We start from the raw sequence: 24,320 nt of genomic DNA, 5'->3' as shown, positions 1-24,320 counted from the left end.
TTCCTTTAAATTCCTAGGCGTTTATCTCAGTGAAGACCTTACTTGGAAAATAAAAACAGTGGTACTTCAGGTTAAGTACTTAATTCGTTCCGGAGGTCCGTTCTGAACCTGAAACTGTTCTAAACCTGAAGCACCACTTTAGCTAATGGGGCCTCCTGCTGCCGCCGCGTGGCCGGAGAACAATTTCTGTTCTTACCCTGAAGCAAAGTTCTTAACCTGAAGCACTATTTCTGGGTTAGCGGAGTCTGTAACCTGAAGTGTATGTAACCTGAAGCGCATGTAACCTGAGGTACCACTGTACAACCCAGGTGGTTAAGAAAGCCCAACAGAAACTCCATCTTCTCAGAGTATTGCGGAAGAACGATGTCAGTCAACATTTGATGAGCTCCTTCTACCGGTCCACAATAGAAAGTGTCCTTTCATACTGCATCACGGTGTGGTATGCTGGTTTGACATCATCCGATAGGAAGTGCCTACAGAGGGTGGTGAATACAGCACAAGATATTATGGGCTGTCCCGTGAATCCGCTGGATGAAAAACCGGAAGAACGTTGCCTCAGGAGAGTGAGGAAAATTCTCAGGGACAATTCACACCCTGGCCGGCACTTTCTTGATCTCCTGCCCTTGGGCAGAAGATATAGAAGCAGGATTAGTCGCGCCAACAGGGTAAAGAACAGCTTCTATCCGTGGGCTGTTAGGCTGCTGAATGAAAAGATAACAACAGGGCAACAGACTTTCGGGTTTGGTGGGTGTGCGTTAGTAAACGAGGGGAATTAAGACTAAGAGAGTTGAGTGGGGGTGCTCATGTAATCTCACTGTACAGTGGTACCTCGGGTTAAGTATTTAATTCGTTCCGGAGGTCCGTACCTAAACCAAAACTGTTCTTAACCTGAAGCACCACTTTAGCTAATGGGGCCTCCTGCTGCCGCCGCGCCGCTGGGGCACGATTTCTGTTCTCATCCTGAAGCAAAGTTCTTAACCTGAAGCACTATTTCTGGGTTAGCAGAGTCTGTAACCTGAAGCGTATGTAACCCGAAGCGTACGTAACCCGAGGTACCACTGTATACAAGTTGTACAAGTGACAATAAAGCATTTCAATTTCAATTAAACTGGTAAGAATGAAGTCCCCTTCTACTTGCAAAAAGCTCTGCCCCAGAACTCATCTCCGCCCCCCTCCCCACACCGTCACCGTTTCATGAACACAAGGGAGCTGTAGTACGAAAATAGTTTATTGAGCTTCCGTAGGGGACGGGGCAGAGCAAAGGGAATGGCCGGAATGGCTTCAACTTATGCCGGAATGGCCGAGAGCTGCTTTTGGGCAACCTTGCCCCTGCCCCTCCACATTGGGGCTTTTCGGTCGAGGATGCTTTTGGCTTTTCAGGCGCTGGGAAGGGCTTCAAAGAGAGGGAAGTTGGTCTTTGTGGGACAGGGAGGCGGCAAAAAGCCTCCCCACCCTGTATTCCCCCCTCCAAGAGTGTCTTAATGCAAAAAGCAATTGGGACTGGGGGAGTTGGGGGGGGACACTGCCAAAGCTGGGGAGCTGGCAGAGGGTTGGGTTTTTTTTGGGGGGGGCGGTCTGTCCGATTTTCCCCTTTTCTGGTTGGCTTTCCATCCTGGGTTTCAGGCGCCCGCAAAAAAATGCACGACCCAGCAGCTGTGTGTTGCCGCTTGCAAGGACTTTGGCAAACACTCCTGGCCCCACTGCCTCATGTGGGGCTGCAAAAACCGGGTGGCAAGGGGTGTTTCTTGAGCATTGACAGGCTACCCGGCATGGCCTGGGGGTGGGGGTGGTGGAGACCCCTTGCAACCAAACCACAGGGCCCGGGGTTGAGTCTGGACTGTGTTTTGCAAAGGAACGAACAACCTTTGGAGATCCCTTTGGGGCAGAGCGTCGAGAGAAGTCGTTCTTCTCGCTGGGCATCTGCCCCATGTGTCTTCCCCCCCATAGGGGGCAGCGTCAGCACCAGGTCCTTGGCAGTGCTCACAAGTTCTTCCAGCGCCCCCTGCGTTTCCGCGTGGGGATCCCTTTCCTCCGCTTCTGGGGCGCAGGGGACGGCCCGCTTTTGGCCGCAGGCTGGCTTTCTTCGGCCACAGGACCCCCTTCGTCCTCTCTCCTCTCCAGGGACGGCTCCTCCTTGGTGGCGAAGGTGGCCCTGGGCGGCGGGGTCTCCGAGGAAGGGGCCGGCGGCGCGGGGCTCGGGCTCCCCCCCTGCGGGGGCAGCAGGCCGTTCGCCTGGGCAGGAAGGAGGGGCAGCAAAGCCGCCACCACGTCGGTGAGCCGCTCCAGGCCTTGCCGCAGCGTGTAGGTCAGCTCGCGGACGGCCTCGGCCGTCTCCCGCTGGGCCTGCAAGAAGTCCAGAGGGGGCTCGGCGGGCAGGTCGAGGCGGGTGCGTCGGCGCCGCAGGGGTGGTGAGGCAGAGGGGCACGGGGTGCTGCCTAGCGGCTCCCCAGGGGAGTGCTCTGGGTGCGGCCTGCAGCCTAAGCTGGCCGGAGAAGGCGCCATTTGGATGATCTGCAGTGAGGCGGGCTGGGCTGAAGGGGGCGCCGGCGAGTCGCGTTCCTTGGGCCTCAGTAGACCCCCGTTCAGGGTGCAGCAGGAAGTCCGCGCCGAAGTCTCTGGGCTGCAGGAGAGGTTGCCCCTGGCTGGCATATCTGCAGAGGGGGAGGGAAGCAGAAGATTGACAATGCTGGCACCCGGAATAATAATAATAATAATAATAATAATAATAATAATAATAATAATAATAAAAACAACTTATTATTTATACCCCGCCCATCTGGCTGTGTTTCCTCAGCCACTCTGGGCGGCTTCCAACAAAACACTAAAATACAATAACCTATTAAACATTAAAAGCTTCCCTAAACAGGACTGCCTTTAGATGTCTTCTAAAAGTCCGGTAGTTCTTTATCTCTTTGACATCTGGTGGGAGGGCGTTCCACAGGGCAGGTGCCACTACCGAGAAGGCCCTCTGCCTGGTTCCCTGTAACTTGGCTTCTCGCATTGAGGGAACCACCAGAAAGCCCTCGGAGCTGGACCTCAGTGTCCGGGCAGAACGATGGAGGTGGAGACGCACCTTCAGGTATACAGGACCGAGGCCGTTTAGGGCTTTAAAGGTCAGCACCAACACTTTGAATTGTGCTCAGAAACGTACTGGGAGCCAATGCAGATCTCTCAGGACCAGTGTTATGTGGTCCCGGCGGCCGCTCCCAGTCACCAGTCTAGCTGCCGCATTCTGGATTAGCTGTAGTTTCCGGGTCACCTTCAAAGGTAGCCCCACATAGAGCACAAGCGAGAGATAACCAGAGGAAACTCCTTTTCCTAGGCAGTGTTAGAAATTCAGCTATATAACCTAGGCACCACGTGGTCCCTGAACTCTAGGTTACAGTTGCCACAACGTCAGTTTACCAGTGGGTCAGACTGGATGACCCTTGGGCCCCTTAAAGGTAAAGGGACCCTGACCATTAGGTCGAGTCATGACCGATTCTGGGGTTGCGACGCTCATCTCGCTTTATTGGCTTTGGGAGCCGGCGTACAGCTTCCGGGTCATGTGGCCAGCATGACTAAGCTGCTTCTGGCGAACCAGAGCAGCGCACTGAAACACCGTTTACCTTCCCGCCGGAGCGGTACCTATTTATCTACTTGGACTTTGACGTGCTTTCGAACTGCTAGGTTGGCAGGAGCAGGGACCGAGCAACGGGAGCTCACTCCGTCGTGAGGATTTGAACCGCCGACCTTCTGATTGGCAAGTCCTAGGCTCTGTGGTTTAACCCACAGCGCCACCCGCGTCCCTTACAGTTCTACAATTCTATGATCTCAACTACCTTGCTTGACTGTGGCTTGCTCTTGTGACAATTCACACGTATGCAAGGAGAAAGACAGGAGGGGGAAGGTATTCACTAGGGAGCAAGGCAGAGGTTTTTAAACTGTGGCTGCCAATCTAGCGCCCAGAAACCGCCATGTGGTCGCCATTAGACCCACGGCAGTAGCAAAACGCGCCTAGGGAATTTCAAACACAGTTCTTGGGGCCGGCTATTCCCTCATCACCAAGCTGCTGTTTCACTGCGGCCGACCCTTTCTGGGCCAGCTGTGCGTGGGCAGAGACAGCATGTGGCCAGAAGCCCTTTGCGGTCCTTACCTCTTTGGGCACAGACCTGAATTCTAACTCCGCGTTCTGAAAGATCTCTCTGCCTGCAGGATCTAGCTCCTCAGGGGAAAGGCATGGCTAAAGCCTCTTTTCCCCACAGGCTAGCTTTCCGGGTGCAAGCTCCCTTCCACATGGCGGAGCATTCAGGCACCCAGAAAGCTGCCTAGCCCCTGCAGGGCTGTGCTGGGTGCTAGTTCTGCCGCTGTGTTGCGAATGACTCTTTCTCTCCTGCCTCCACACCTTTCTCAGCAGCCTCAAGGTTACAACCGGGGAACGAGTTGTGTAGGCATGGAGTTGGCAGCCGCAACTGGCCTCTAGCCCACCTGAGAGTGGGCACGGGCGTTTTCTCTCGGCACTTGTGCCCTGCGTCGAAAGGAGCCGGGGCAGCCGGGAGCCAAGCGTGGACTTGGATCACAGCAGTAACCTAGCTTCGTCCTGCTGTTTGCCTCTCCTGACCTGAAAGCACTTTGCGAGATCGGAGGCCAAGATGGTGACTCGGGGCTGAGGAAAATGCGCTCTGCACATGCACAGAGACACCTGTTTCCTGGACACTGGCTCGCATATGCCCAAACTGATTCCCAGCCTTGGAAGAAGGTTGCAGAGATAAACCACTGGCACGCCGGACGAAGCCAGGAAGCGCCAGGGAATTCCTCCGTCATGGATGTGGAGCTAAAATAGTGCATTGTGGGGAAACCTCTTTTTCTCTCCCCCCCCTTGCTTTCCTCCCTCCTTCAAACCTGGAGCAGGAATTTCCCAAAGTAGGAAAGAGAAAAGAATGTCTCTTAGGGTCATGGGTTCGAGAAAAAGATTCCTGCATTGCAGGGGGTTGGACTAAATGACCCTCGTGTTTCCTTACAACGCGACAATTCTGTTATTCTGTGTCTCAGTTGTATCCCTGGCCCTATTGATGTGGGGGAGACTTGAAAGGATATTTCAGGTCAGGGGGGCGTTGAGCGCAGGATTGCCTCCCTCACCAAGCAGAGTCATATTTGCTTGCCATCCTGCTTCCCCTGTTCTGTGCGCTTATCATGCCAATATAACTCCCTGCCATTTATTTGAGCTTCAGCTCTGGAATCCATGGCGTGGGTGGCGATGCGGAGATTAAAATAGCATCCCTTCGAGGCCCAAATCCCTGTTGGATGCCTGTCGCTCCATTCTCGGAGCAATTCGGTTTCTGAGCATGTGCAGAGTGCCTTTCCTCCGCCATTTGGAGTCGCATTTGGAACTTACGAGGTTAGATTGGCGCCGGCACAGCATGCATCTAAAACACACGGCTCCCCCCTGTACACCCAGAATCCTGGGAACTGTAGTTTGTTATAAAGGCGCTGGGAATTTTAGTTCTGTGAGTGATAAGAGATAGCGCCGTGAGCTTCTTCTCTCTTTCTTGTCCTTCCCTGCCCAACCCCAATGGCAAAGGCATTGGCCTGTTGAGTGCCTCTTTCTTAAAAACCAGAAGTGCTGCAAATCAAAGCGAACTGACACCCTTCCCCACACCCAATCTGAAATCGCCCCCCACCATCACTTCACACACCCCTAGACCCATGGGGGCATCTGTGACATGGAGGTGAAATCCTTAGTCCAGACTCCAGCTCAGGCAAACACACACCACTGAATACATAACAATCTGCTTGCCGCTATCCAAGGGTAAGGCACTCTGCACATGCTCAGAGGTGCACAAACACACGACTTCACATTGTGCCTCGAATCAAGCTCTTCTCGGTCCTCCAGCGCCTCGTCGGTTTAGAAACCAGCTCCTGGCGGCGGCATGTGGAGTTTCCAGTTTTTTACCCCACGCTGTCAGCGTGCCAACCCACATGTGGCAAGCCCCGGGCCCTTACATTCTGCCAATCTGTCCTTCCCAACGCCTTGGCAGAGCCGGGCCCCGGAGGACACCTGCTTCGTCCGCCGTCACCCGCCCGCCGGAGGGATGGGGTGCCCGCGGGGACTCACCTGCGCCATGCTCAGCCGCCAGCCTGTAACTGGGGTTGGCGAACCCCGGCGTGTTCTGCAAGGCGCCAGGTTCCACCCTGCCCGCCCCCATTACCACGCCGGGCCCCAGGATGGCGAAGATGGTCTCTTCCTCGGCCGAGAAGGTCTCATCGCAGGCGCTGCCGGCCCCCTGCGTGGAGTGGGGCACCCTCGCCAGCTTCTCCTTGGTGCGGCGCTTGAAGTCATTCCAGCGCTTCTGCACCTCTTGCCCGGTCCGCTTCCAGCTGGTGATGCTGTTGATCTTGGCGGCGATGCCCTCCCACACCCTCCGCCGCTCGGCCACCGTCACCCGCCGGCTCTGGGTGCCGTACAGCTTGGCGTAGTTGGCACGGACCTCCTGGATCAAGATCTGGTTCTCCTCGTAGGAGAAGCGGGGCTTGCGGAGGCGGGTGATCTCCTCGCTGTCGCCAGACATCCCGGTGCCCTTCTGCTGCTGCTGATGCCAACGCCGCTGTTCCCCGGCGCCCACTCCCTTCAAGCTCTGGGAAGCAATTCTCTCGGGCTGCCGGTGCCCAGTTGGCACCGCTGCATGGGCACCCTGGCAAAGGCGGGTGCTGGTCCTGTCAGAGAAGGAGAGAGATGATTGGCATCGCCCAGCAAATGCACTGGGCTGGCACCTTGCAAGTTTGGGTGGGTGGGTGCCACAGCGCCACGCTGGCTTCCCAGCAGCTCTGCTTTTCGCAGGGGGTGCCCCTCTGCCACAGGGCCCCCCCCAAGCCTCCCCAGCTGGGAAGGGGGTGTCTGGGGAGGGCTCCTCCGCAAGGGGGTCTCCGCTCCCGCTCAGCTGCTGCCTTGCTGCATTGAAACGCCTCCGCCGCTCCTCCCTCCCAGTTCCTCCTCCTCCTCCTCCTCCTGCTGCTGCTACCGGGCATGCGCCTGGCTTCGCCGCACTCCCAGCAGGCCAAGGGGCGGCCGGGATGGTTGCCCCGGGCAACCGAAGCCTGTCGCCCGCTCTTCTCGCAGGGCCAGGCAGAGCGGGGAGCAGGAGCGCCCCAAAGGCTTCTGGGAAATCAGAAGCCATTGCATCCCGCCCTCCCCATATTTCTGGGGGGGGGGGCGCAGGGGGACGCATACCCCTAAACATTTTGGGAATCGTTGTAGCTTTGTCCACATATCCTGTATTTATTTCCCCCCGATTTGAACTATAAAAATGGTGATTTTCTGGAGTCAAAATAAGAGAACCCCTAAGCATATTTTTAAAGAAAAAAAGCACTGTGTGTGTGTGTGTATGGGGGGGGGGTGTCAATTGCTGTATATGTATATTCATAGCTGTCAACTTTCCCCTTTTCTTGCGAGGAATCCTATTCAGAATAAGGGAATTTCCCTTAAAAAAAGGGAAAAGTTGACAGCTATTAATATACATATACAGCAATTGCACCCCCCCATATATATACATATGTATGTGTGTGTATATATATATATATATATATATATATATATATATATATATATATATATATACACAGTCCTTTTTTCTAAAAAAAGGTCTCTAAACGTCACCACCTTTAAAGGCTAAAAAAAAAAAAAAAAAAAAAAAAGGCCCAAAATGCAAAATGCAAAAAAAGTCCCAAAAAGTCCCAAAATGCAAAATGCATATTCTGAGGGGAAATGCATACCAAAATGAATGTTTTGGAGCAAAATGCCTACAGAAATATGAATTTTCACGCATTTCAATAACAGTTGCAGTATGGTGTAGAAACAGGGCAGGACAAACTTAGGAATGTTGTCATTTAGTCACGTCCGACTCTTTGTGACCCCTGGACCAGAGCACGCCAGGCACTCCTGTCTTCCCCTGCCTCCCGCAGTTTGGTCAAACTCATGCTGGTAGCTTTGAGAACTCTGTCCCACCATCTCGTCCTCTGTCGTCCCCTTCTCCTTGTGCCCTCCATCTTTCCCAACATCAGGGTCTTTTCCAGGGAGTCTTCTCTTCTCATGAGGTGGCCAAAGTCTTGGAGCCTCAGCTTCAGGATCTGTCCTTCCAGTGACCACTCAGGGCTGATTTCCCTAAGAATGGAAAGGTTGGATCTTCTTGCAGTCCATGGGACTCTCAAGAGTCTCCTCCAGCACCAGAATTCAAAAGCATCAATTCTTCGGCGATCAGCCTTCTTTATGGTCCAGCTCTCACTTCCATACATCACTACCGGGAAAACCATAGCTTTAACTATATGGACCTTTGTTGGCAAGGTGATGTCTCTGCTTTTTAGGATGCTGTCTAGGTTTGTCATTGCTTTTCTCCCAAGAACCTAATAGTTATCTAAAGCCATTTGCACATGTTGCCCTGCAACCAGTTCATGCAGAATGTAGGCACCCTATATATAGAAAGGAGCAAACCCGTGATATTTTAGGGAACAGGCTAGCAGGCGGGGCCCATGACTAACATCATAGGAGCCTACACAACACAAAACACTTGCTGTATGTAGGTTTTATTTTATTTGGGTTTTTTATCCTATATTTTGGAAATGTACACCCAGATTTTTTTCCCTTTAATTTTTCGGGGGCCCCCAAGAGAGTGGGGCCCCAAGCTATAGCTTGTTTAGCTTATACATAAATCTGGCACTGGGTCATGGAGGTGACCCGTGACATATACCGTATTTTTTGCTCTATAAGACTCACTTTTTCCCTCCTAAAAAGTAAGGGGAAATGTGTGTGCATCTTATGGAGCGAATGCAGGCTGCGCAGCTATCCCAGAAGCCAGAACAGCAAGAGGGATTGCTGCTTTCACTGCGCAGCCATCCCTCTTGCTGTTCTGGCTTCTGAGATTCAGAGTATTTTTTTTCTTGTTTTCCTCCTCCAAAAACTAGGTGCGTCTTGTGGTCTGGTGCGTCTTATAGAGCGAAAAATACGGCAAATTCAGGTCAGTGTCCATCACCAGGAAGACTATTCCTATAACAGGATACTCCTGGAATCCCAAAGTTGCCCAGTTTTTTGACACTCCGCCAGAGGGCTTCTCAGACTTCCCATCTGATTGCTGCAGGAGTCTGACTTCTTCTTTAACCATCCAGCCAATATCATTTATTCTTTATCTTTCGTTCCTTTGTCTCTGCCTCTGGTCTGTGTTGTTATTTTTCTCTTTGGGATCCGTCAGGACTGCCTCGTAGAAGCACCGGCCAGCGTCCTTCTGCAAGAGAACTCCCCTTCTGTCTCTCCCCGACCCCTTTTTAAACCCTAATTGGGTTCAAAGGCTTAAAATAAGAACAACAACAACAAAACAGGCATTTGAATCCTGCATCAAAGTGGGTCAGACCCCTTCCAAGCCTGCAATTCTACGATTCAAGCACTGCCCCACTTCGATGGGTCTGTTTAAAATAAGTGGGCTTAATAATAATAATAATAATAATAATAATAATAATAATAATAAATGGGCTTAAAATAACAACTACTACAACAACAAAACAACGTGAGCATAACAACAACAATAATAAACGGGCTTAATAATAATAATAATAAATAGGCTTAATAATAATAAATGGGCTTAAAATAACAACAACAATGTGGGAATTGTAATAATAAATGGGCTTAAAACAACAACAACATGAGCATAATAACAACAACAACAATAAATGGGCTTAATAATAATAATAATAAATGGGCTTAAAATAACAACAACAATGTGGGAATAATAACAATAATAGGCATAATAATAATGTGATAATATAATAATAATAATAATAATAATAATAATAATAATAATAATAAATGGGAATAATAATAATAAGAAGACGACAGGGTGAATAAAAGGCCTTCACTGATAGTGGGGACCGTAGGAGCCAGCTCCTAGTGGCTGAGATCCCTTAGGGGCCCCCAATAAAATATTTGTGGGGTTGAGCCTCCAGAAAGTTGATGGGCATTGCCATTATAACCCATCCTGTGGAATGGGGCTTCCCTCCCCCCCCGGTTTTATTCAAGTTGGCACCCCCAGCAACGACTTCAGGTCCATGGGCAGAGCCTACATTTCACACCTATGGCACAGCTCACAGCAGTGAGCTGTGAAGACCCCAGTTCAAAGCTCACCATATCCACAATTGGGGGGGGGGGAGCAACAGCAGAGATTCTTGCACTGCAGAGGGTTGGACTAGATGACCCACAGGGGTCCCTTCCATGAAAAACTCACCCAGCAGCCTTGGGCTCAGTTTGCCTGTCAGTGGTATGGGGGTAATTGCATAGGGAGTCTGCAGGACTGTATGAGAAAGTGCTTAGTAATAGTAATTTGTTATTTGCACCCTGCCCATCTGGCTGGATTTCCCCAGCCACTCTGGGCGGCTTCCAACGAAGATTAAAAATACATTAAAACGTCACACATTAAAAACTTCTCCAAACAGGGCTGCCTTCAGATGTCTTCTAAATGTCAGGTAGTTGTTTATCTCTTTGACATCTGGTGGGAGGGCATTCCACAGGGCGGGAGCCACCACCAAGAAGGCCCTCTGCCTGGTTCCCTGTGGCTTTGCTTCTCGCAGTGAGGGAACCGCCAGAAGGCCCTCGGCGCTGGACCTCAGTGTCCGGGCAGAACGATGGGGGTGGAGACGCTCCTTCAGGGATACTGGACCTTTGAGGCTGTTTAAGGCTTGAAAGGTCAGCACCAACACTTTGAATTGTGCTTGGAAACATACTGGGAGCCAATGCAGATCTCTCAGGACTGGTGTTATGTGGTCTCAGCGGCCACTCTCAGTCACCAGTCTAGCTGCCACATTCTGGATTAATTGCAGTTTCTGGGTCACCTTCAAAGGTAGCCCCACGTAGAGCGTGTTGCAGTAGTCCAAGCGGGAGATAATTAGAGCATACACCACTCTGGTGAGACAGTCTGCGGGCAGGTAGGGTCTCAGCCTGCATACCGGATGAAGCTGGGAGACAGTCACCCAGGACACAGAAGGCAGTATTTGAATTCTCCTCCTCCTCCCTATAATTAAAAATATTGGAGGCGGGTGGCACTGTGGGTTAAACCACAGAGCCTAGGGCTTGCTGATCAGGAGGTCGGTGGTTTGAATCCCCGCAACGGGGTGAGCTTCCGTTGTTCGGTCCCTGCTCCTGCCAACCTAGCAGTTCGAAAGCACATCAAAGTGCAAGTAGATAAATAGGTACCACTCCGGTGGGAAGGTGAACAGCGTTTCCGTGCGCTGCTCTGATTTCGCCAGAAGCGGCTTAGTCTTGCTGGCCACATGACCCGGAAGCTGTACGCCGGCTCCCTCGGCCAATAAAGCGAGATGAGCACCGCAACCCCAGAGTCGGTCACGACTGGACCTAATGGTCAGGGGTCCCTTTACATGGATGTGATAGGGAGCTGGCTATTTCTCGATGTTGCTGCAGTGCTACCTTTTGCCCACTAGAGGGAGTATGACACCTTCCTGTTATCCTTTCCTGCTCCCCGACTTTTAATGGTTGTACAGTATGTATATGAATGATGCTATGTACGGAAATGGGCCAGCAGGGGGCGCTTTCCCACCTGCCTAGTGATTCATTTCCCTGCTCTGTGTGTCTGTGTGTTTTTGTGTGTGTGTGTGTGTGTGTGCTAGAGGTCGCAGGAGGCTTGGCAATGGAAGGCAGGGTGGCACCCTGCAGGCGATGGGACCCCCTGCAAAAGGAGGTCAATGGGGGGGAGGTAGGGGTGGGGCTGGGTAACCTCCCTGTGCCTTGTCTCTGGCAGGCAGCGCAGCAGCTGAAATCGACCCCCTGTGCAAAGGGGTTGGAGGGCCTGGACTCGCAGGGGTCAGCAAACCTTTCCAGCAGGGGGCCGGTCCACTGTCCCCCAGACCTCGTGGGGGGCCGGTTTATATTTTGAAAACAATCAAAACATTAATCGAAACATTAATCGATCAATGCCTGCAGGAGACTTTGTGGATATTTAAGTTATAATTAGAAAAATCTTAATAATTATTCATAAAGGAATCAGCTTATAAGAAGTAAATAAGGATGCCAGAAACAGGATAAAGGAAGCATTTCATTTGGTTGTTTGTATTGTTGTATACAGTGGTACCTCGGGTTACATACACTTCAGGTTACATACGCTTCAGGATACGGACTCCGCTAACCCAGAAATAGAGCTTCAGGTTAAGAACTTTTCTTCAGGATGAGAACAGAAATCGTGCAGTGGCGGCGCGGCGGCAGCAGGAGGCCCCATTAGCTAAAGTGGTGCTTCAGATTAAGAACAGTTTCAGGTTAAGAACGGACCTCCGGAACAAATTAAGTACTTGACCCGAGGTACCACTGTATTATGCTTGTTGTTTGTTATGTTTGTGTCTGATGGGGGTGGATTTCTGTGTTGGGGGGTTTGTGTTATGTTGTAAATAAAATTCCCAATAAAAAGTTATTATATATATAATTCCTATGCCCCACAAATAACCCAGAGATGCATTTTAAACATATTCTACTCATGTCAAAACACGCTGATTCCCGGACCGTCCGCGGGCCGGATTGAGAAGGCGATTGGGCCGGATCCGACCCCCGGGCCTGAGTTCGCCTACCCCTGCCCTGGAGAGACTGTGTGGCTCAGGGAGGAGGAGGGTGTGTGTGGAAGAGCGAGGGAGCTGCGCAGAGTCCAGATGTGTCAGCCTTGGACAATAGGCGAGCGGGAAAAGGACAGACAGATGGGCCAGCTGATACAATGGACCAGGCGTTTAGCATTCAGGAGCCGTTCTCGGCTGACTTGCCGCCTCCCCTCCCCCTCCGCCCTGCTCCGCTATTGAGCCAGCCAAAGGCCAGGATGAAAAGGCCTTGCCAAAGCCCATCTGCTCCCTCTTTCTCCTTCTCTCTCTCTCTCCCCACATTCATCCAAGGAGCAGACAGAGAGAGAGAGAGAGATTTCTCCCCATTTTCTCCTTCCTCAGAACTGCTGGTGGGTGGGAAGGAAAGAAGGCGATTGCTGTGTTTAATTGCCCCCTGATTAAAAGCGCAGCTTGATCTTTCTTTCCTTCCTTCCGTCCGTCCGGCCTCCTTCTTGCACCCATTTCACAGGTTGGAAGAACTGAGGCCGAGAAACAGACCCCCAGCCAGCCCAAACTACGGAGCGTCAAGTTCATGGGCCAACAGGGAGTGCAGAGGTTCATTGACAAGAAAGAAAGAAAGAAAGAAAGAAAGAAAGAAAGAAAGAAAGAAAGATTTGGAAACAATTGGTCTTTCCCCATTCTCAGATGTGCATGAACTGTCTCTGGTTGCTGTGTTGATGAGTTGCAGCAGAAAACAAGAGAAGAGGGAGTTTTGATGTGTGCTGCTTCTTGTTTGAAGCCTAGCAGGTGACAAGAGAAATCACATTTTTTTCCTCACTCAAACTGGGCAGCCCTTGTGCCTTTTGCCCAAGAGGCAAAAGCGAAGCCCTTGGTTTTCATGGAGTTGCAGTGATGGGGAAACCTGCCCCTGTGAATTTCTGCCTGTGACGCAGCCAGGGAAGAAAGTTAGCAACTCTCCTTCAGGGCAGTGGGAGACCGAGCAGAGAATTTCTCAACCAGGTCCTGAGTGCGAAGGAGGAACCTATTATTTAACGTGATTCCTCAAGGTTGCAATATTTCAAAAGGGGACCTCGAGGGTCGACAATCTGAAGAGAGGGCCTGGGGCCACTGGCTTGCTTGCTGTCCCGAAAGTCTGTTTCCGTTAGCAGGATCGGGGCCAAATCCATTGCCAGCCAGGATTTTTCCAAACAGCTCAGCGTTCCCTCCTCAGGCTCCGTTGAAGAAGATGCTGAGCTCCTCAGGAAAAGCTTCATTTATTTTTGTGCTTATGTGGGAGCCAGAATCCACAGAGCGAAATGAAGAGAGCAATGGGGGGGGGGAGGAGGAGGAATAATTCAGCTGCTGGGTAGCACACGGGGGCCACAAGCTCATGACAGGAAATTTGGGAGGGATTGCAAATATGGATCATGAGAGCCTTGAAAAAGCCTGCAAGATCTCTTGTGGGGTGTTTGTGTGGAGGGTCTCCCTTTCTGCAACGCCCTGTCCTTTGGTCACAGGAAGATGTGATTGGGGTGGAACCTAGGAGCTGAGAGAGAGTGCTGTTTTTTCGGGAAAATACTTAAATTAATTATTATTATTATTATTATTATTATTATTATTATTATTAAGGAAATCAGCCCTGAGTGCTCACTGGAAGGACAGGTCGTGAAGCTGAGGCTCCAGTACAGTGGTACCTCGGGTTACATATGCTTCAGGTTACATACGCTTCAGGTTACAGACTCTGCTAACCCAGAACTAGTGCTTCAGGTTAAGAACTTTGCTTCAGGATGAGAACAGAAATCGTGCTCTGGCGGCGCGGCAGCAGCAGGAGGCCCCAATAGCTAAAGTGGTGCTTCAGGTTAAGAACAGTTTCAGGTTAAGTACGGACCTCCGGAACGAATTAAGTACTTAACCCGAGGTACCACTGTATTTTGGCCACCTCATGAGAAGAGAAGACTCCCTGGAAAAGACCCTGATGTTGGGAAAGATGGAGGGCACAAGGAGAAGGGGACGACAGAGGACGAGATGGTTGGACAGTGTTCTCGAAGCTACCAGCATGAGTTTGACCAAACTGCGGGAGGCGGTGGAAGACAGGAGTGCCTGGCGTTCTCTGGTCCATGGGGTCACAAACAGTCGGACACGACTAAACGACTAAACAACAACAACAACAACTATTATTATTATTATTATTATTATTATTATTATTATTATTGGAATAAGGGCCTCTGTTTGCACTGAGTGGCACTTAACAGGAAGCATAAAAAGCTGCCCCCCCCAAAAAAAACCACCCCCACATTGTCACAGGAAGAGATATGTCATTTTCTGTTCCTGGACGAGTGTTGGAGCAGGGAGACCGAAATTCTGTACCATGGAAAGCAGAATTCCATGGTCTGGGCAAATTATGCAAATAGAGGAAAAGCGTATGATTTTATACCAGTAATTTGGTTTGCTTTTTCAAAAGCATTCTCATTTATTCTGCTTCTTCTAGTTGTGGCTCCCAGTACGTTTCCGAGCACAATTCAAAGTTGACCTTTAAAGCCCTAAACGGCCTCAAAGGCTTTGGAAATTGGGATGCAGAAAGGGGAGGTATGGGGAAGTCGGTGAAGTAAGGTTTAAGAAAAAAGGATTTGAAATTATACATGTTTGTGTATGTGTTTGTTTGTTTGTATTGTGTAATGTTTGTGGTTATAAAAATTCTGAAAAACCAATTAAAAAATTTTATTAAAAAAAAAATAAACGGCCTCAAAGGCCCTGTAGACCTGAAGAAGCGTCTTCACCTCCAGCCCGGACACTGAGGTCCAGCGCCAAGGGCCTTCTGGCAGTTCCCTTGCTGCGAGAAGCCAAGGGAACCAGGCAGAGGGCCTTCTCGGTGGTGGCGCCCGCCCTGTGGAACACCATCCCATCAGAAGTCAAAGAGAAAAATAACTACCAAACTTTTAGAAGACATCTGAAGGCAGCCCTGTTTAGGGGAGCTTTTAATGTTTGATGCATTATGGTGTTTTAATATTTTGTTGGAAGCCACCCAGAGTGGCTGGGGGAAAATAAATTATTATTATTATTATTATTATTATTATTATTATTATTATTATTATTTTATTCCCGCGAGGGCCTGGTCTAGCAATCTGGCATCTCATGTCCTGACGAAAGGAGATGTGTGATCCGCAAAGCTGATGCCATCATAAATGCGTTTGCAATGCGGCAGATGGCTGGCAGGGCCTGCCGAAAGGGGTATCGAATGGGTGTCACACACACACACACACACACACACACACACACACACACACCATATCTTATCTCATGGCCTGTTATTTTCATGTTCATCCATCCCCAAACAAACTGCTAGTTGTTGTTGTTATTTGCAATGTTTTCCCCTTTCTCATGATCAGGTGCCAGCAAACTTTTTCAGCAGATCTTGTTGCGGGCAGGACCATTTTTTGAAGAAAAAAAAATGAACAAATTCCTATGCCCCACAAATAACCCAGAGATGCATTTTAAACAAAAGCACACATTCTACTCATGTCAAAACAAGCTGATTAAGGGCTGGATTGAGAAGGCGATTGGGCTGGATCTGGCCCCCAGGCCTCAGTTTGCCTACCCATGCTCTTGATGCTCTCATCCTCTGCAACATGCATCGCTTCTCGGCCTTTTGGCTAAGATCAAGTGTAGCATCCTCTGCAACATGCAAGCTGGGTTTTATATTGCCAGGCGCCCTGGCCTCACAGCATTTATGCTTTTGCAAAAACTCCTAGGTCCAAGTCTCAGCGCACCCCCCCTAAAATATCTCAGGTGAGGGAGCTGGAATGAGCTTCTGCCGTAAGACCTTGGAGAGCTCCTGCTGGAAGAGCCTGCAGTTCAGGGCTGCATAGATGGTTAGATGGCGACTCCTTTTTGAAACAACTCCCTCCTCATTTATCCTACAGATTTGACTTCTGTAATCAGGCCACATGGCAGCCTATCCCTTCAGGGGGCAAAAGCACCACAAAGTCTACCTAGGGAACTGCCAACGGCTTTGGCGCCATTTCTCTGCCGTCTTAAGAGATCCACAGCCAGGGGCCCCGGGGCCCTTTGACCAGAGTGTCCCTTAACGGTGGCAATACTACACAATAGTGCCACCTGCTGTCACCGGGAGCAATCGTGATGCAAAGCACTTGCGTGCCTCTTGAAAAGGCCTGGGCAGCCAGTATGTGGCAGCAGGTAAAGACTTTACCTTCCTAATGGTCTTAAGAAAGCACTCATGTTTCTAGCCCTCATGATTGCAAATGTGCTCTTTTACAGGCGATGCCCGGTAAGTTTCGGAAGCCAGAAGAATCACGGAATAAAAGCTCCCTCCTGTATCAGAAGACAGGGCTTTGGGTTGCTGCAAAATCCCTAATAATAATAATAATAATAATAATAATAATAATTATACCCCCTATATCTGGCTGGGTTTCCCCAGCCACTCTGGGCAGCTTCCAACAAAACACTAAAATACAATAACCTATTAAACATTAAAAGCTTCCCTAAACAGGGCTGCCTTCAGATGTCTTCTAAAAGTTTGGTAGTTATTTTTCTCTTTGACATCTGGTGGGAGGGCGTTCCACAGGGCGGGCGCCACCACCAAGAAGGCCCTCTTCCTGGTTCCCTGCAAACACACTTCTCGCCATGAGGGAACGGCCAGAAGGCCCTCGGCGCTGGACCTCAGTGTCCGGGCAGAACAATGGGGGTGGAGACGCTCCTTCAGGTATACTTCCCAAATATGCGAAAGCTCTGTCACGGCCCGGAGGAATGAATAGCAGTACCATTGCTTGGGCTCCAAAAGGCTTCCCGACTGGGGCTTGTGTAATTGCCCCACGGGGGGGGGGCTGTCCCTCAGTTGGTAGCGAGGCCTTCTTTGCACGTCCAGGGGGGTGTCCAGCCTTTCGACAGTGGAAAGGGTCTTGAGTGACAGCAGGAATGGGGGGTGTCCCTGGAGAGCTAGGCATTTCTTAAATACCCCCCACCACCATTTTATATCATCCCAAGGGATGCAGGTGGCGCTGTGGATTCAACCACAGAGCCTAGGACTTGCTGATCAGAAGGTTGGCAGTTCGAATCCCCACGACGGGGTGAGCTCCCGTTGCTCGGTCCCTGCTCCTGCCAACCCAGCAGTTTGAAATCACACCGGTGCAAGTAGATAAATAGGTACCGCTCTGGCGGGAAGGTAAACGGCGTTTCCGTGAGCTGCTCTGGTTCACCAGAAGTGGCTTAGTCATGCTGACCACATGACCCGGAAGCTGTACGCTGGCTCCCTCGGCCAATAAAGTGAGATGAGCGCCACAACCCCAGGCTGGACCTAATGGTTAGGGGTCCCTTTACCTTTAAGGAGCTCGAGGCAGCATTCCAGAATGATTGCTCCCCTCTCTCCCCTTCCTCATAACAACCCTGCGAGGGCGGCCGATGGGGAGACAGAACTTGACGGCTGAGAGTGGCGCCTGGGGCCTCTCCAGTCCTGGCTCTTAAGCCCTGCTGTTAGGTCTGATTCTGGCTCCAGGCAGCTTCTTGTGGCCCCCTGTGGGTGGTGGTGCGCCCAAGGCAGAAATCAGGGTGCAGAGATAACTCAGGGGAAGGGATGGGTGGATGTGATGGAAGAGGGGCAGAACCCGCCCCCCTCCGTTTCCCCTTCTCCCCTTCCTTGCTCCTCTGCCCCAGAGCGCGCAGCTGCCTCCTTTCCCCTCCCTTCCACCTGCTCCCCCCTCCCAGCTTTGTCAAAGCCCCCAAGGCAAAGAATAGCTCTTCTCTCTCTCTCTCTCTCTCTCTCTCTCTCTCTCTCTCTCTCTCTCTCTCTCTCTCTGTCCCAACCCGCCCCCCCCCCTTCTGCAAGCTTGGCCCAGCTCCTCGCAGCCAATCTGCTGGGGGGAAAGGAGGGAGGTGGGTCTCTCTCCTCCAACGTCAGGGGCTGGGTTCCTAAGCTCTGCCACCGCCACCGCCTGCCGCCCAGGACAAGCGGAAAAAGAGGGATGCTGTGAAGAAGAAGCGGGCCTGGGGGGGCTGCTTGCGCTTTCTCTCTCTCTCTCTCCCTCCCCTCAACACAAGGCGCCCCCCTCCTCTTCCTCTCTCTCTCCTCTCTCTCTTTCTCTGTGCGTCCGTCCCCCCTCCAGCCTCTGCTTCTCCCCCCCCCCGCCTTGCTTGACCCTTTCCCCTGATTCCCCCCCCAAAAAGGGCACCTTTGGGATCTGTTTTCCAACTGGGAGCGAAGGACAGAGGGGACCTTCCTATTTTCCCACCGGCGCGCGCGCGCCGCTTTCTCCCTGTCTCCAATTCTCCCCTGCTTTTTGTGGGGTGCTAGTTCCTGACTTTCTTCAGGGTTTTTGTGTTTTTTTCTTGGCCTGAAGGGGCGGGCGGTGGGTGGGTGGGAGGGAGAGGGTCACAGAGGAAGTCAGACAGAGAGAGAGAGAGAGAGAGAGAGAGAGAGAAAGGACTCAGGAAAGCTGACCTGACTGCGACCCACCCAAATCCATTTTGCATTCTCCTTTGTCAATTTCACCTGGCCAGCAGGTCGCAGGTCTCTTTGCTCTGCGCCCCCCCCCCACTTTCTGGACACACCTCCCTCCTCCTTCTCCCAACCCCCCCCTTAAAAAAAAACACCCGAGCATCCTTTCTTATCTCCCCCCCCACCTCCCCCTGCTGGAGTCTCACGGGTACCGCGGAGGGGAAGTCCTCCGCGCCCTCGGCATGAAAATGATGGCAGGAGGATCGGTGCACCAGAACGGTATCTTCCCCTCGGCAGCTCCTCAGCAGCAGCAGCAGCAGCAAGGGGGGCCCCAGCCTCAGCAGCAGCCCCCCCAAGCCCCTCCGCAGTCCCACATGGATTCGGACCCTCCCGACTCTAGGAAAAGGCCGCTGGAGACCCCCACCGAAGCCATCAGCACCAAGAGGAGCAATACCGGAGGTGAGTGGACTTGGGGGGGGGGGAGAGGGGCTGGCAGCCAGGGAGGCTGCCAAGGGGCAGGAAGTCAGGGGTGACCAGGGCCTCTCCCCCCCCCCCCAAGACATATGCACACACTCCCGGTCCACTTCGCATATGTGTGCACTGCAAGCGGGGTGGTCTGGGGCGCAGGGCGGCTCTAGGGATATCCAGGCACCAAAAAGCACCTCGGTCTCCCAGAGGCCTCTTCCTTCAAGCTACTTGTCTGCTGCCTCCCCCCCCCACCTCAAAATCTGCCCCGCAAAGCAGCCTCCCCCCCTCCCCATACCTCCGGACAGCCATATATCTCCATCCTTTTCAGGCGCCTCTTCCCTTAAGCAGCCCCATCCCTCCTAATGCCAACCTGAGCCAGATTTCGCACCTCTGCACCAAAGCTGACCCCCCCATTAAAAAAAACACCACCCATGTTTGAACCCGGCTCCCTCCCCATGCCTGTCTCCACCTGTCCCCATCCACCTCTCCATCTTCCTTTTGTGGATTTGCCCTCTTCTCCTTATTTTCATTGGGGGGTGTTCTTTGCCACACCCCAAAGGAAGCAATTTGCTCCCCTTTTAGCTCTACCCCCCTGCAATAAAAACAGGGGGTTATCTCCTCTTTTACAATGTGGAATTCAAAAATATGGGTGTCCTTTTCTCCCAGTCCAGCGCTGCCTCTCTGCCCCGTAAGGTTTTCAGGGGATATGATTTAATCTGTTCTGCACCTTTATCCCCACAAACAGTCCCTCTTGTGATTTTTCAAGGCTAGATTTTTACAGCCCGGCCGAGGGGATTCTTTGCAATGTGTCCCCCCCCCCAACTTAGAAGGCGTGTGGGAGCGGGGTGCAGAAAATATAAGCTCCCCCTAAAAACGCACATTTCTCTGCAAAGATTTTACTAGTCTATGCAGCTGGTTATGTCAAAATGGAGTCTGTTAGAATAACTGTCTGTTTCCAGGGAAGAGGGGAAAGGAGTGGAGATATTCCGCCGCCCCCCCACCGCTCACACACATATAGACTATGGAAAACCTGTCAGCCCCCTTCCTCTCCTCACCCCCCTTCCATGACTGTCTGCTTGAGGAAATGAAGAGGGGAAGGATGTGAAAATCTGGACTCAAAAGAGGATGCAGGCAGCTGGGTTGTTGAAAAGGACACTGTGTGATCCAGGGATTTGTGGGGCGCTGGAAAGGGGGGGTTCAGAATAATGTCAATAGAGTATGGGGGGGAGAAAAAGAGAGCATTTCTTGATTTTTTTAAAAAAAAATATGTACGCAGAAAGGCTTTAAAAATGCAAATGGTCATTCCTGGCGCCTGAATTTCGGTTGACACTAAAGCTGTGTAAAAATAGGGATTTGCAAAGCGCCTCTCTGTGTCTTTCTCTTTCTGACTCACCCATCTGGGCTCCTTTTGTGAAGGACGACTTCACTTATTCTGCTGTTTCTGAGCCGATAGCAGTAGCTGCGTGCCGGCTCTGTGCCTGCCGGACTCTTTTAAGTATCCTCATCATCATCATCCTCATTATTATTATTTATTATGTACTAATAATTGGACCTGGTTCCGTTTTTATTGCTTGCGCGTTGATGAACCTATGAAGGCGTGCGCTCTCTCTCATACACACACACAACACCATCACCCTCCAGATGTAATTAACATTTCGAGATGCGTTTGAGCTTCAGCGTTAGGGCAAGAAGCAATAAATATTGCGTCTGAAAGAGCCCCGGGGTCCTCTGGGGAAATCCACCTCCTTTATGACAGCGTCGCTGATGGGACTAATGGAGCAACTGGAATAAATAAAATGGGGAAAGGCGCGCGGGGGGCGGGGGGGGGGGCGCCGGACTTATTGTTTTCTCTGTGTGTGTTTCACGTTTAAGAAAGAAGGAAGGAATTGGGGGGGGTGGAGAGGAGAAGGTGAGCAAAAAAAAAAGGAGACCATTTCTGGCGATATTCTAAGCATGCCTTCGTAGGCGGGTTGCGTTGGAGGAGGAGGCGATGGGGAAATCGCTTGGCGGGGGGGGGGGGTTGCAGCAGAAGCCTGGCAGCCACATATTTCAGGCTGGCGCTTTGGCTGCCTTGGCCCCCCCCCCACCGCACCCCTTTGCCAGCCAATCCCACCTTTGCTGCTCAGGGTGTCGCGTTTTTTCCCCCTTTCCAAGCGGTGCCCCCTACCTCTCCGCCGCCGCCGCCCCCGTTTGGGGTTCGCTGCCCGTGATGGATTTGGGGAGGGAGGGGGGAAGCATTGATGGCATTGCAGGGGGAGTGGGGTGGGGAGGAGTGTGACGGAGATGGAGGGGGACGCCTTCGTGGTACCTAGTGTGCATCGCCAAAGGACACCGATTGCCGAGGAAATGCGCAAGAGCGAAAGTCACGCAGGCCTGGCGGCGGCGGCAGCAACGGCGGCCCAGCCGGGAGGTTAGCAAAGCGCCTGGGTGCTGGAGTGCCCGCTTGCGTGTGCATGTGTGTGTGTGTGTGTGTGCATGCGTGTGCGCCTCGTTGTGCCACATCTCACGCGCGGGTGAAGGTCAAACTGGGTGGGCTGTTTTGTCCTTACAAAGTTTGGGTCTTTGATTTTCAGCCTGAGCAATCCTGGAGGATGGAGAGGGGGGGACGGTACCCAACAATTCTTGCGCCTAGGATCTGATTCATCCCTGCTCCTGATGGGGGAGCAGGCAGGTTTTATGGAGTCCTTGGGGACTTCCACAGAGACCAGGATGTCCCCTCCACTCTCTGCTGGTGAAGCCCAGGCCTTCCCAGCTGTGGGGACGTCACCAGCCGGACTGGGCTGGCCGGCCTCTGGCTGCAGGCCTTTGTGACACACTTGACGGGTTCCCCCAGGCCTGCTTGGGTGACTGAGAAGGGTGCCAGGCCTTGGGAGACGGGGTTTAGGGCACGATGAGGCCTAGCGGCATGCGGAAGCGTTTTCTGCTGCAATTGTTATGCGTGGCACTCTAGACAGAGCTTTCCAGCTTTGGCTTGCGATGGGCCATGCCAGGGGTCAAGGTTAGGGCTTGGGGCGCGAGTTCAGTTCCTGCTGTCCCTGGGTGACCTTGGCAGGGAGGGTGGGTGGGTGGTGGTCAACGCGTTTCTCCTACACGCTGCCAGCGTGGCAAAAGCTCCGCGTTCCGAGCGCCGAGCATAAAATGGGTTACGACAGCCTGATGGAGCAGGGAGGCGCGTTGCCTGTCGTACCCCCCCCAAAAAAAAATTGGCTGCAAAAAAACAGCTCCCCCCCCATCCCATGCTCTCAGCGGTGCTGCTCCGAGACCCAGTTTCTGAGACAAAAGACCCAAAGGGGTTCTGGGCCTTTTTTTCCAGGGGTGGGTCTGTGGCAATTTGGAACTGGAATTGAGAGTGGGGTGGAGAGCGGGCAAATGCCCTCAGGTCTACGAGCACGACAGAGAGACACCTGTTCGAGTTGGGTGTCAGAAACCCGGGGAAGTGGGTGCTCTTTGCAACCCTACAGCAAGTGGGAAAACAAAGCTTAGGGAACCGGGCTCAGCTCAAAACCCAAAACCCAAACACCTTAAAGGACCATGACCAAATGTAGCAAGCAGGTCGGTGGGAGCTCTCCAGCATTTTGCACCGAGCTATTAATTTAGCAGGGACGCGGGTGGCACTGTGGGTTAAACCACAGAGCCTAGGGCTTGCCGATCAGAAGGTCAGCAGTTTGAATCCCTGCGACGGGGTGAGCTCCCGTTGCTCGGTCCCTGCTCCTGCCAACCTAGCAGATCGAAAGCACGTCAAAGTGCAGGTAGATAAATAGGTACCACTCCGGCAGGAAGGTAAACGGTGTTTCCGTGCACTGCTCTGGTTCGCCAGAAGCGGCTCAGTCATGCTGGCCACATGACCCGGAAAGCTGTACGCCGGCTCCCTCGGCCAGTAAAGCGAGATGAGCGTCGCAACCCCAGAGTCAGTCACAACTGGACCTAATGGTCAGGGGTCCCTTTACCTTTACCTTATTTATTGAGCATTAATTCTGACTGGTTTGCAGGGAGGTTAGGCAAAGCAGAGTCAAAGCAAGTGTTATATCCCACACGTATATCCCAGCGCAATTTCCCCGTCGCTTTTTATATGGCATGAGGGCTGATCCTTTGTGAAAAAGGGGTTTGTTGCTCAAGACGTGCCGGTTAACTGTCACTGCGCAGCCTGAGTGTGTTGGTATGTGACTGAATCCCGACCCCAAAACAGCGACAGTATGGAAGCCGCTTTGGTCTCACTTGTCTGTCTGTCTGTCCTTCTGCCTCCCGGTTACATGGTTGGGCAATGGGAGGGTTATACACCATGCAGTCCATTCTGGGCTCTTACAGAACCAGTTCATTCCCTTGAGGCCAAAGTAGCTGACCAAGAGAAGCAAAGATGTATGTTGATTAAATCTTCAGGGATGTGGCACATAGAATCCTAGAACTGTAGAGTTGGAAGGGACCACGAGGGTCGTCTAGTCCAACCCCCTGCAAGGCAGGAATCTTTTGCCCAATGTGGGGCTCGAACCCGCAGCTCCGAGATTAAGAATCTCATTCTGAGCACTGTGTAGTGGTTAGAGCAGGGGTCAGCAAATCTTTTCAGCAGGGGGCTGGTCCACTGTCCCTCAGACCTGGTGGGGGGCCGGACTATATTTTGGAAAATAAAAATGAGCGAATCCCTATGCCCCACAAATAACCCAGAGATGCATCTTAAATAAAAGGGCACATTCTATTCATGTAAAAACACACTGATTCCCAGACCGTTCATGGGCCGGATTTAGAAGCCGATTGGGCCAGATCCGGCCCCCGGGCCTTAGTTTGCCTACCCATCGGTTAGAGTGTCAAAATAGGACTGGGAGACCAAGGTTCAAATTGCCTGAAATTCACAGAATATGGC

The 24,320-nt window shown here is 52.0% G+C and overlaps 4 protein-coding genes across 5 annotated transcripts in view; 1 reads left to right on the top strand and 3 right to left on the bottom strand.

Annotated features, from left to right (window-relative positions):
• Positions 1–24,320, bottom strand: part of QPCTL (glutaminyl-peptide cyclotransferase like) — a 222,017-nt gene that overhangs the window by 9,683 nt on the left and 188,014 nt on the right. The window lies entirely within an intron of this gene.
• The window catches only part of SYMPK (symplekin scaffold protein), a 271,438-nt gene that overhangs the window by 154,031 nt on the left and 93,087 nt on the right, over positions 1–24,320 (bottom strand). The gene's annotated exons all lie outside the window — the stretch shown is intronic.
• On the bottom strand, positions 1,211–7,178 carry MYPOP (Myb related transcription factor, partner of profilin). Its single transcript, XM_082231216.1, has 3 exons — positions 6,999–7,178; positions 6,095–6,693; positions 1,211–2,651 (listed from the first exon to the last, which is right to left on the bottom strand). Exons 1-3 carry the CDS (start codon positions 7,157–7,159, stop codon positions 1,981–1,983), a joined length of 1,431 nt encoding a protein of 476 aa, XP_082087342.1. The 5' UTR covers positions 7,160–7,178; the 3' UTR covers positions 1,211–1,980.
• The window catches only part of NOVA2 (NOVA alternative splicing regulator 2), an 81,476-nt gene continuing 76,096 nt past the window's right edge, over positions 18,941–24,320 (top strand). Inside the window, exon 1 of one of the 2 annotated variants that reach the window (XM_082231176.1) lies at positions 18,941–19,456. In XM_082231176.1, the coding sequence (XP_082087302.1) occupies positions 19,240–19,456 (217 nt within the window). In that variant the 5' untranslated portion in view covers positions 18,941–19,239. Of the gene's footprint in view, positions 19,457–21,733; positions 21,876–24,320 lie in introns of those variants that run through there. The other variant, XM_082231177.1, reaches the window with a different exon arrangement.

Source organism: Podarcis vaucheri (assembly GCF_965113315.1).
Source record: "Podarcis vaucheri genome assembly, chromosome: 7".
In the NCBI taxonomy this organism is placed as follows: Eukaryota; Metazoa; Chordata; class Lepidosauria; order Squamata; family Lacertidae; genus Podarcis; species Podarcis vaucheri.
The sequence above is the reverse complement of the archived record's forward strand: the minus strand, read 5'-3'. Positions and strand labels throughout refer to the sequence as shown.

Coding starts and splice junctions, on each gene's coding strand:
- MYPOP (XM_082231216.1), bottom strand. CDS start 7,159: ATGCAATGGCTTCTGATTTCCCAGAAGCCTTTGGGGCGCTCCTGCTCC. Junction 6,694..6,998: donor CGAAGCCAGGCGCATGCCCG/GTAGCAGCAGCA, acceptor CTTCTCTGACAG/GACCAGCACCCGCCTTTGCC. Junction 2,652..6,094: donor GGCGGCTGAGCATGGCGCAG/GTGAGTCCCCGC, acceptor CCCCCTCTGCAG/ATATGCCAGCCAGGGGCAAC.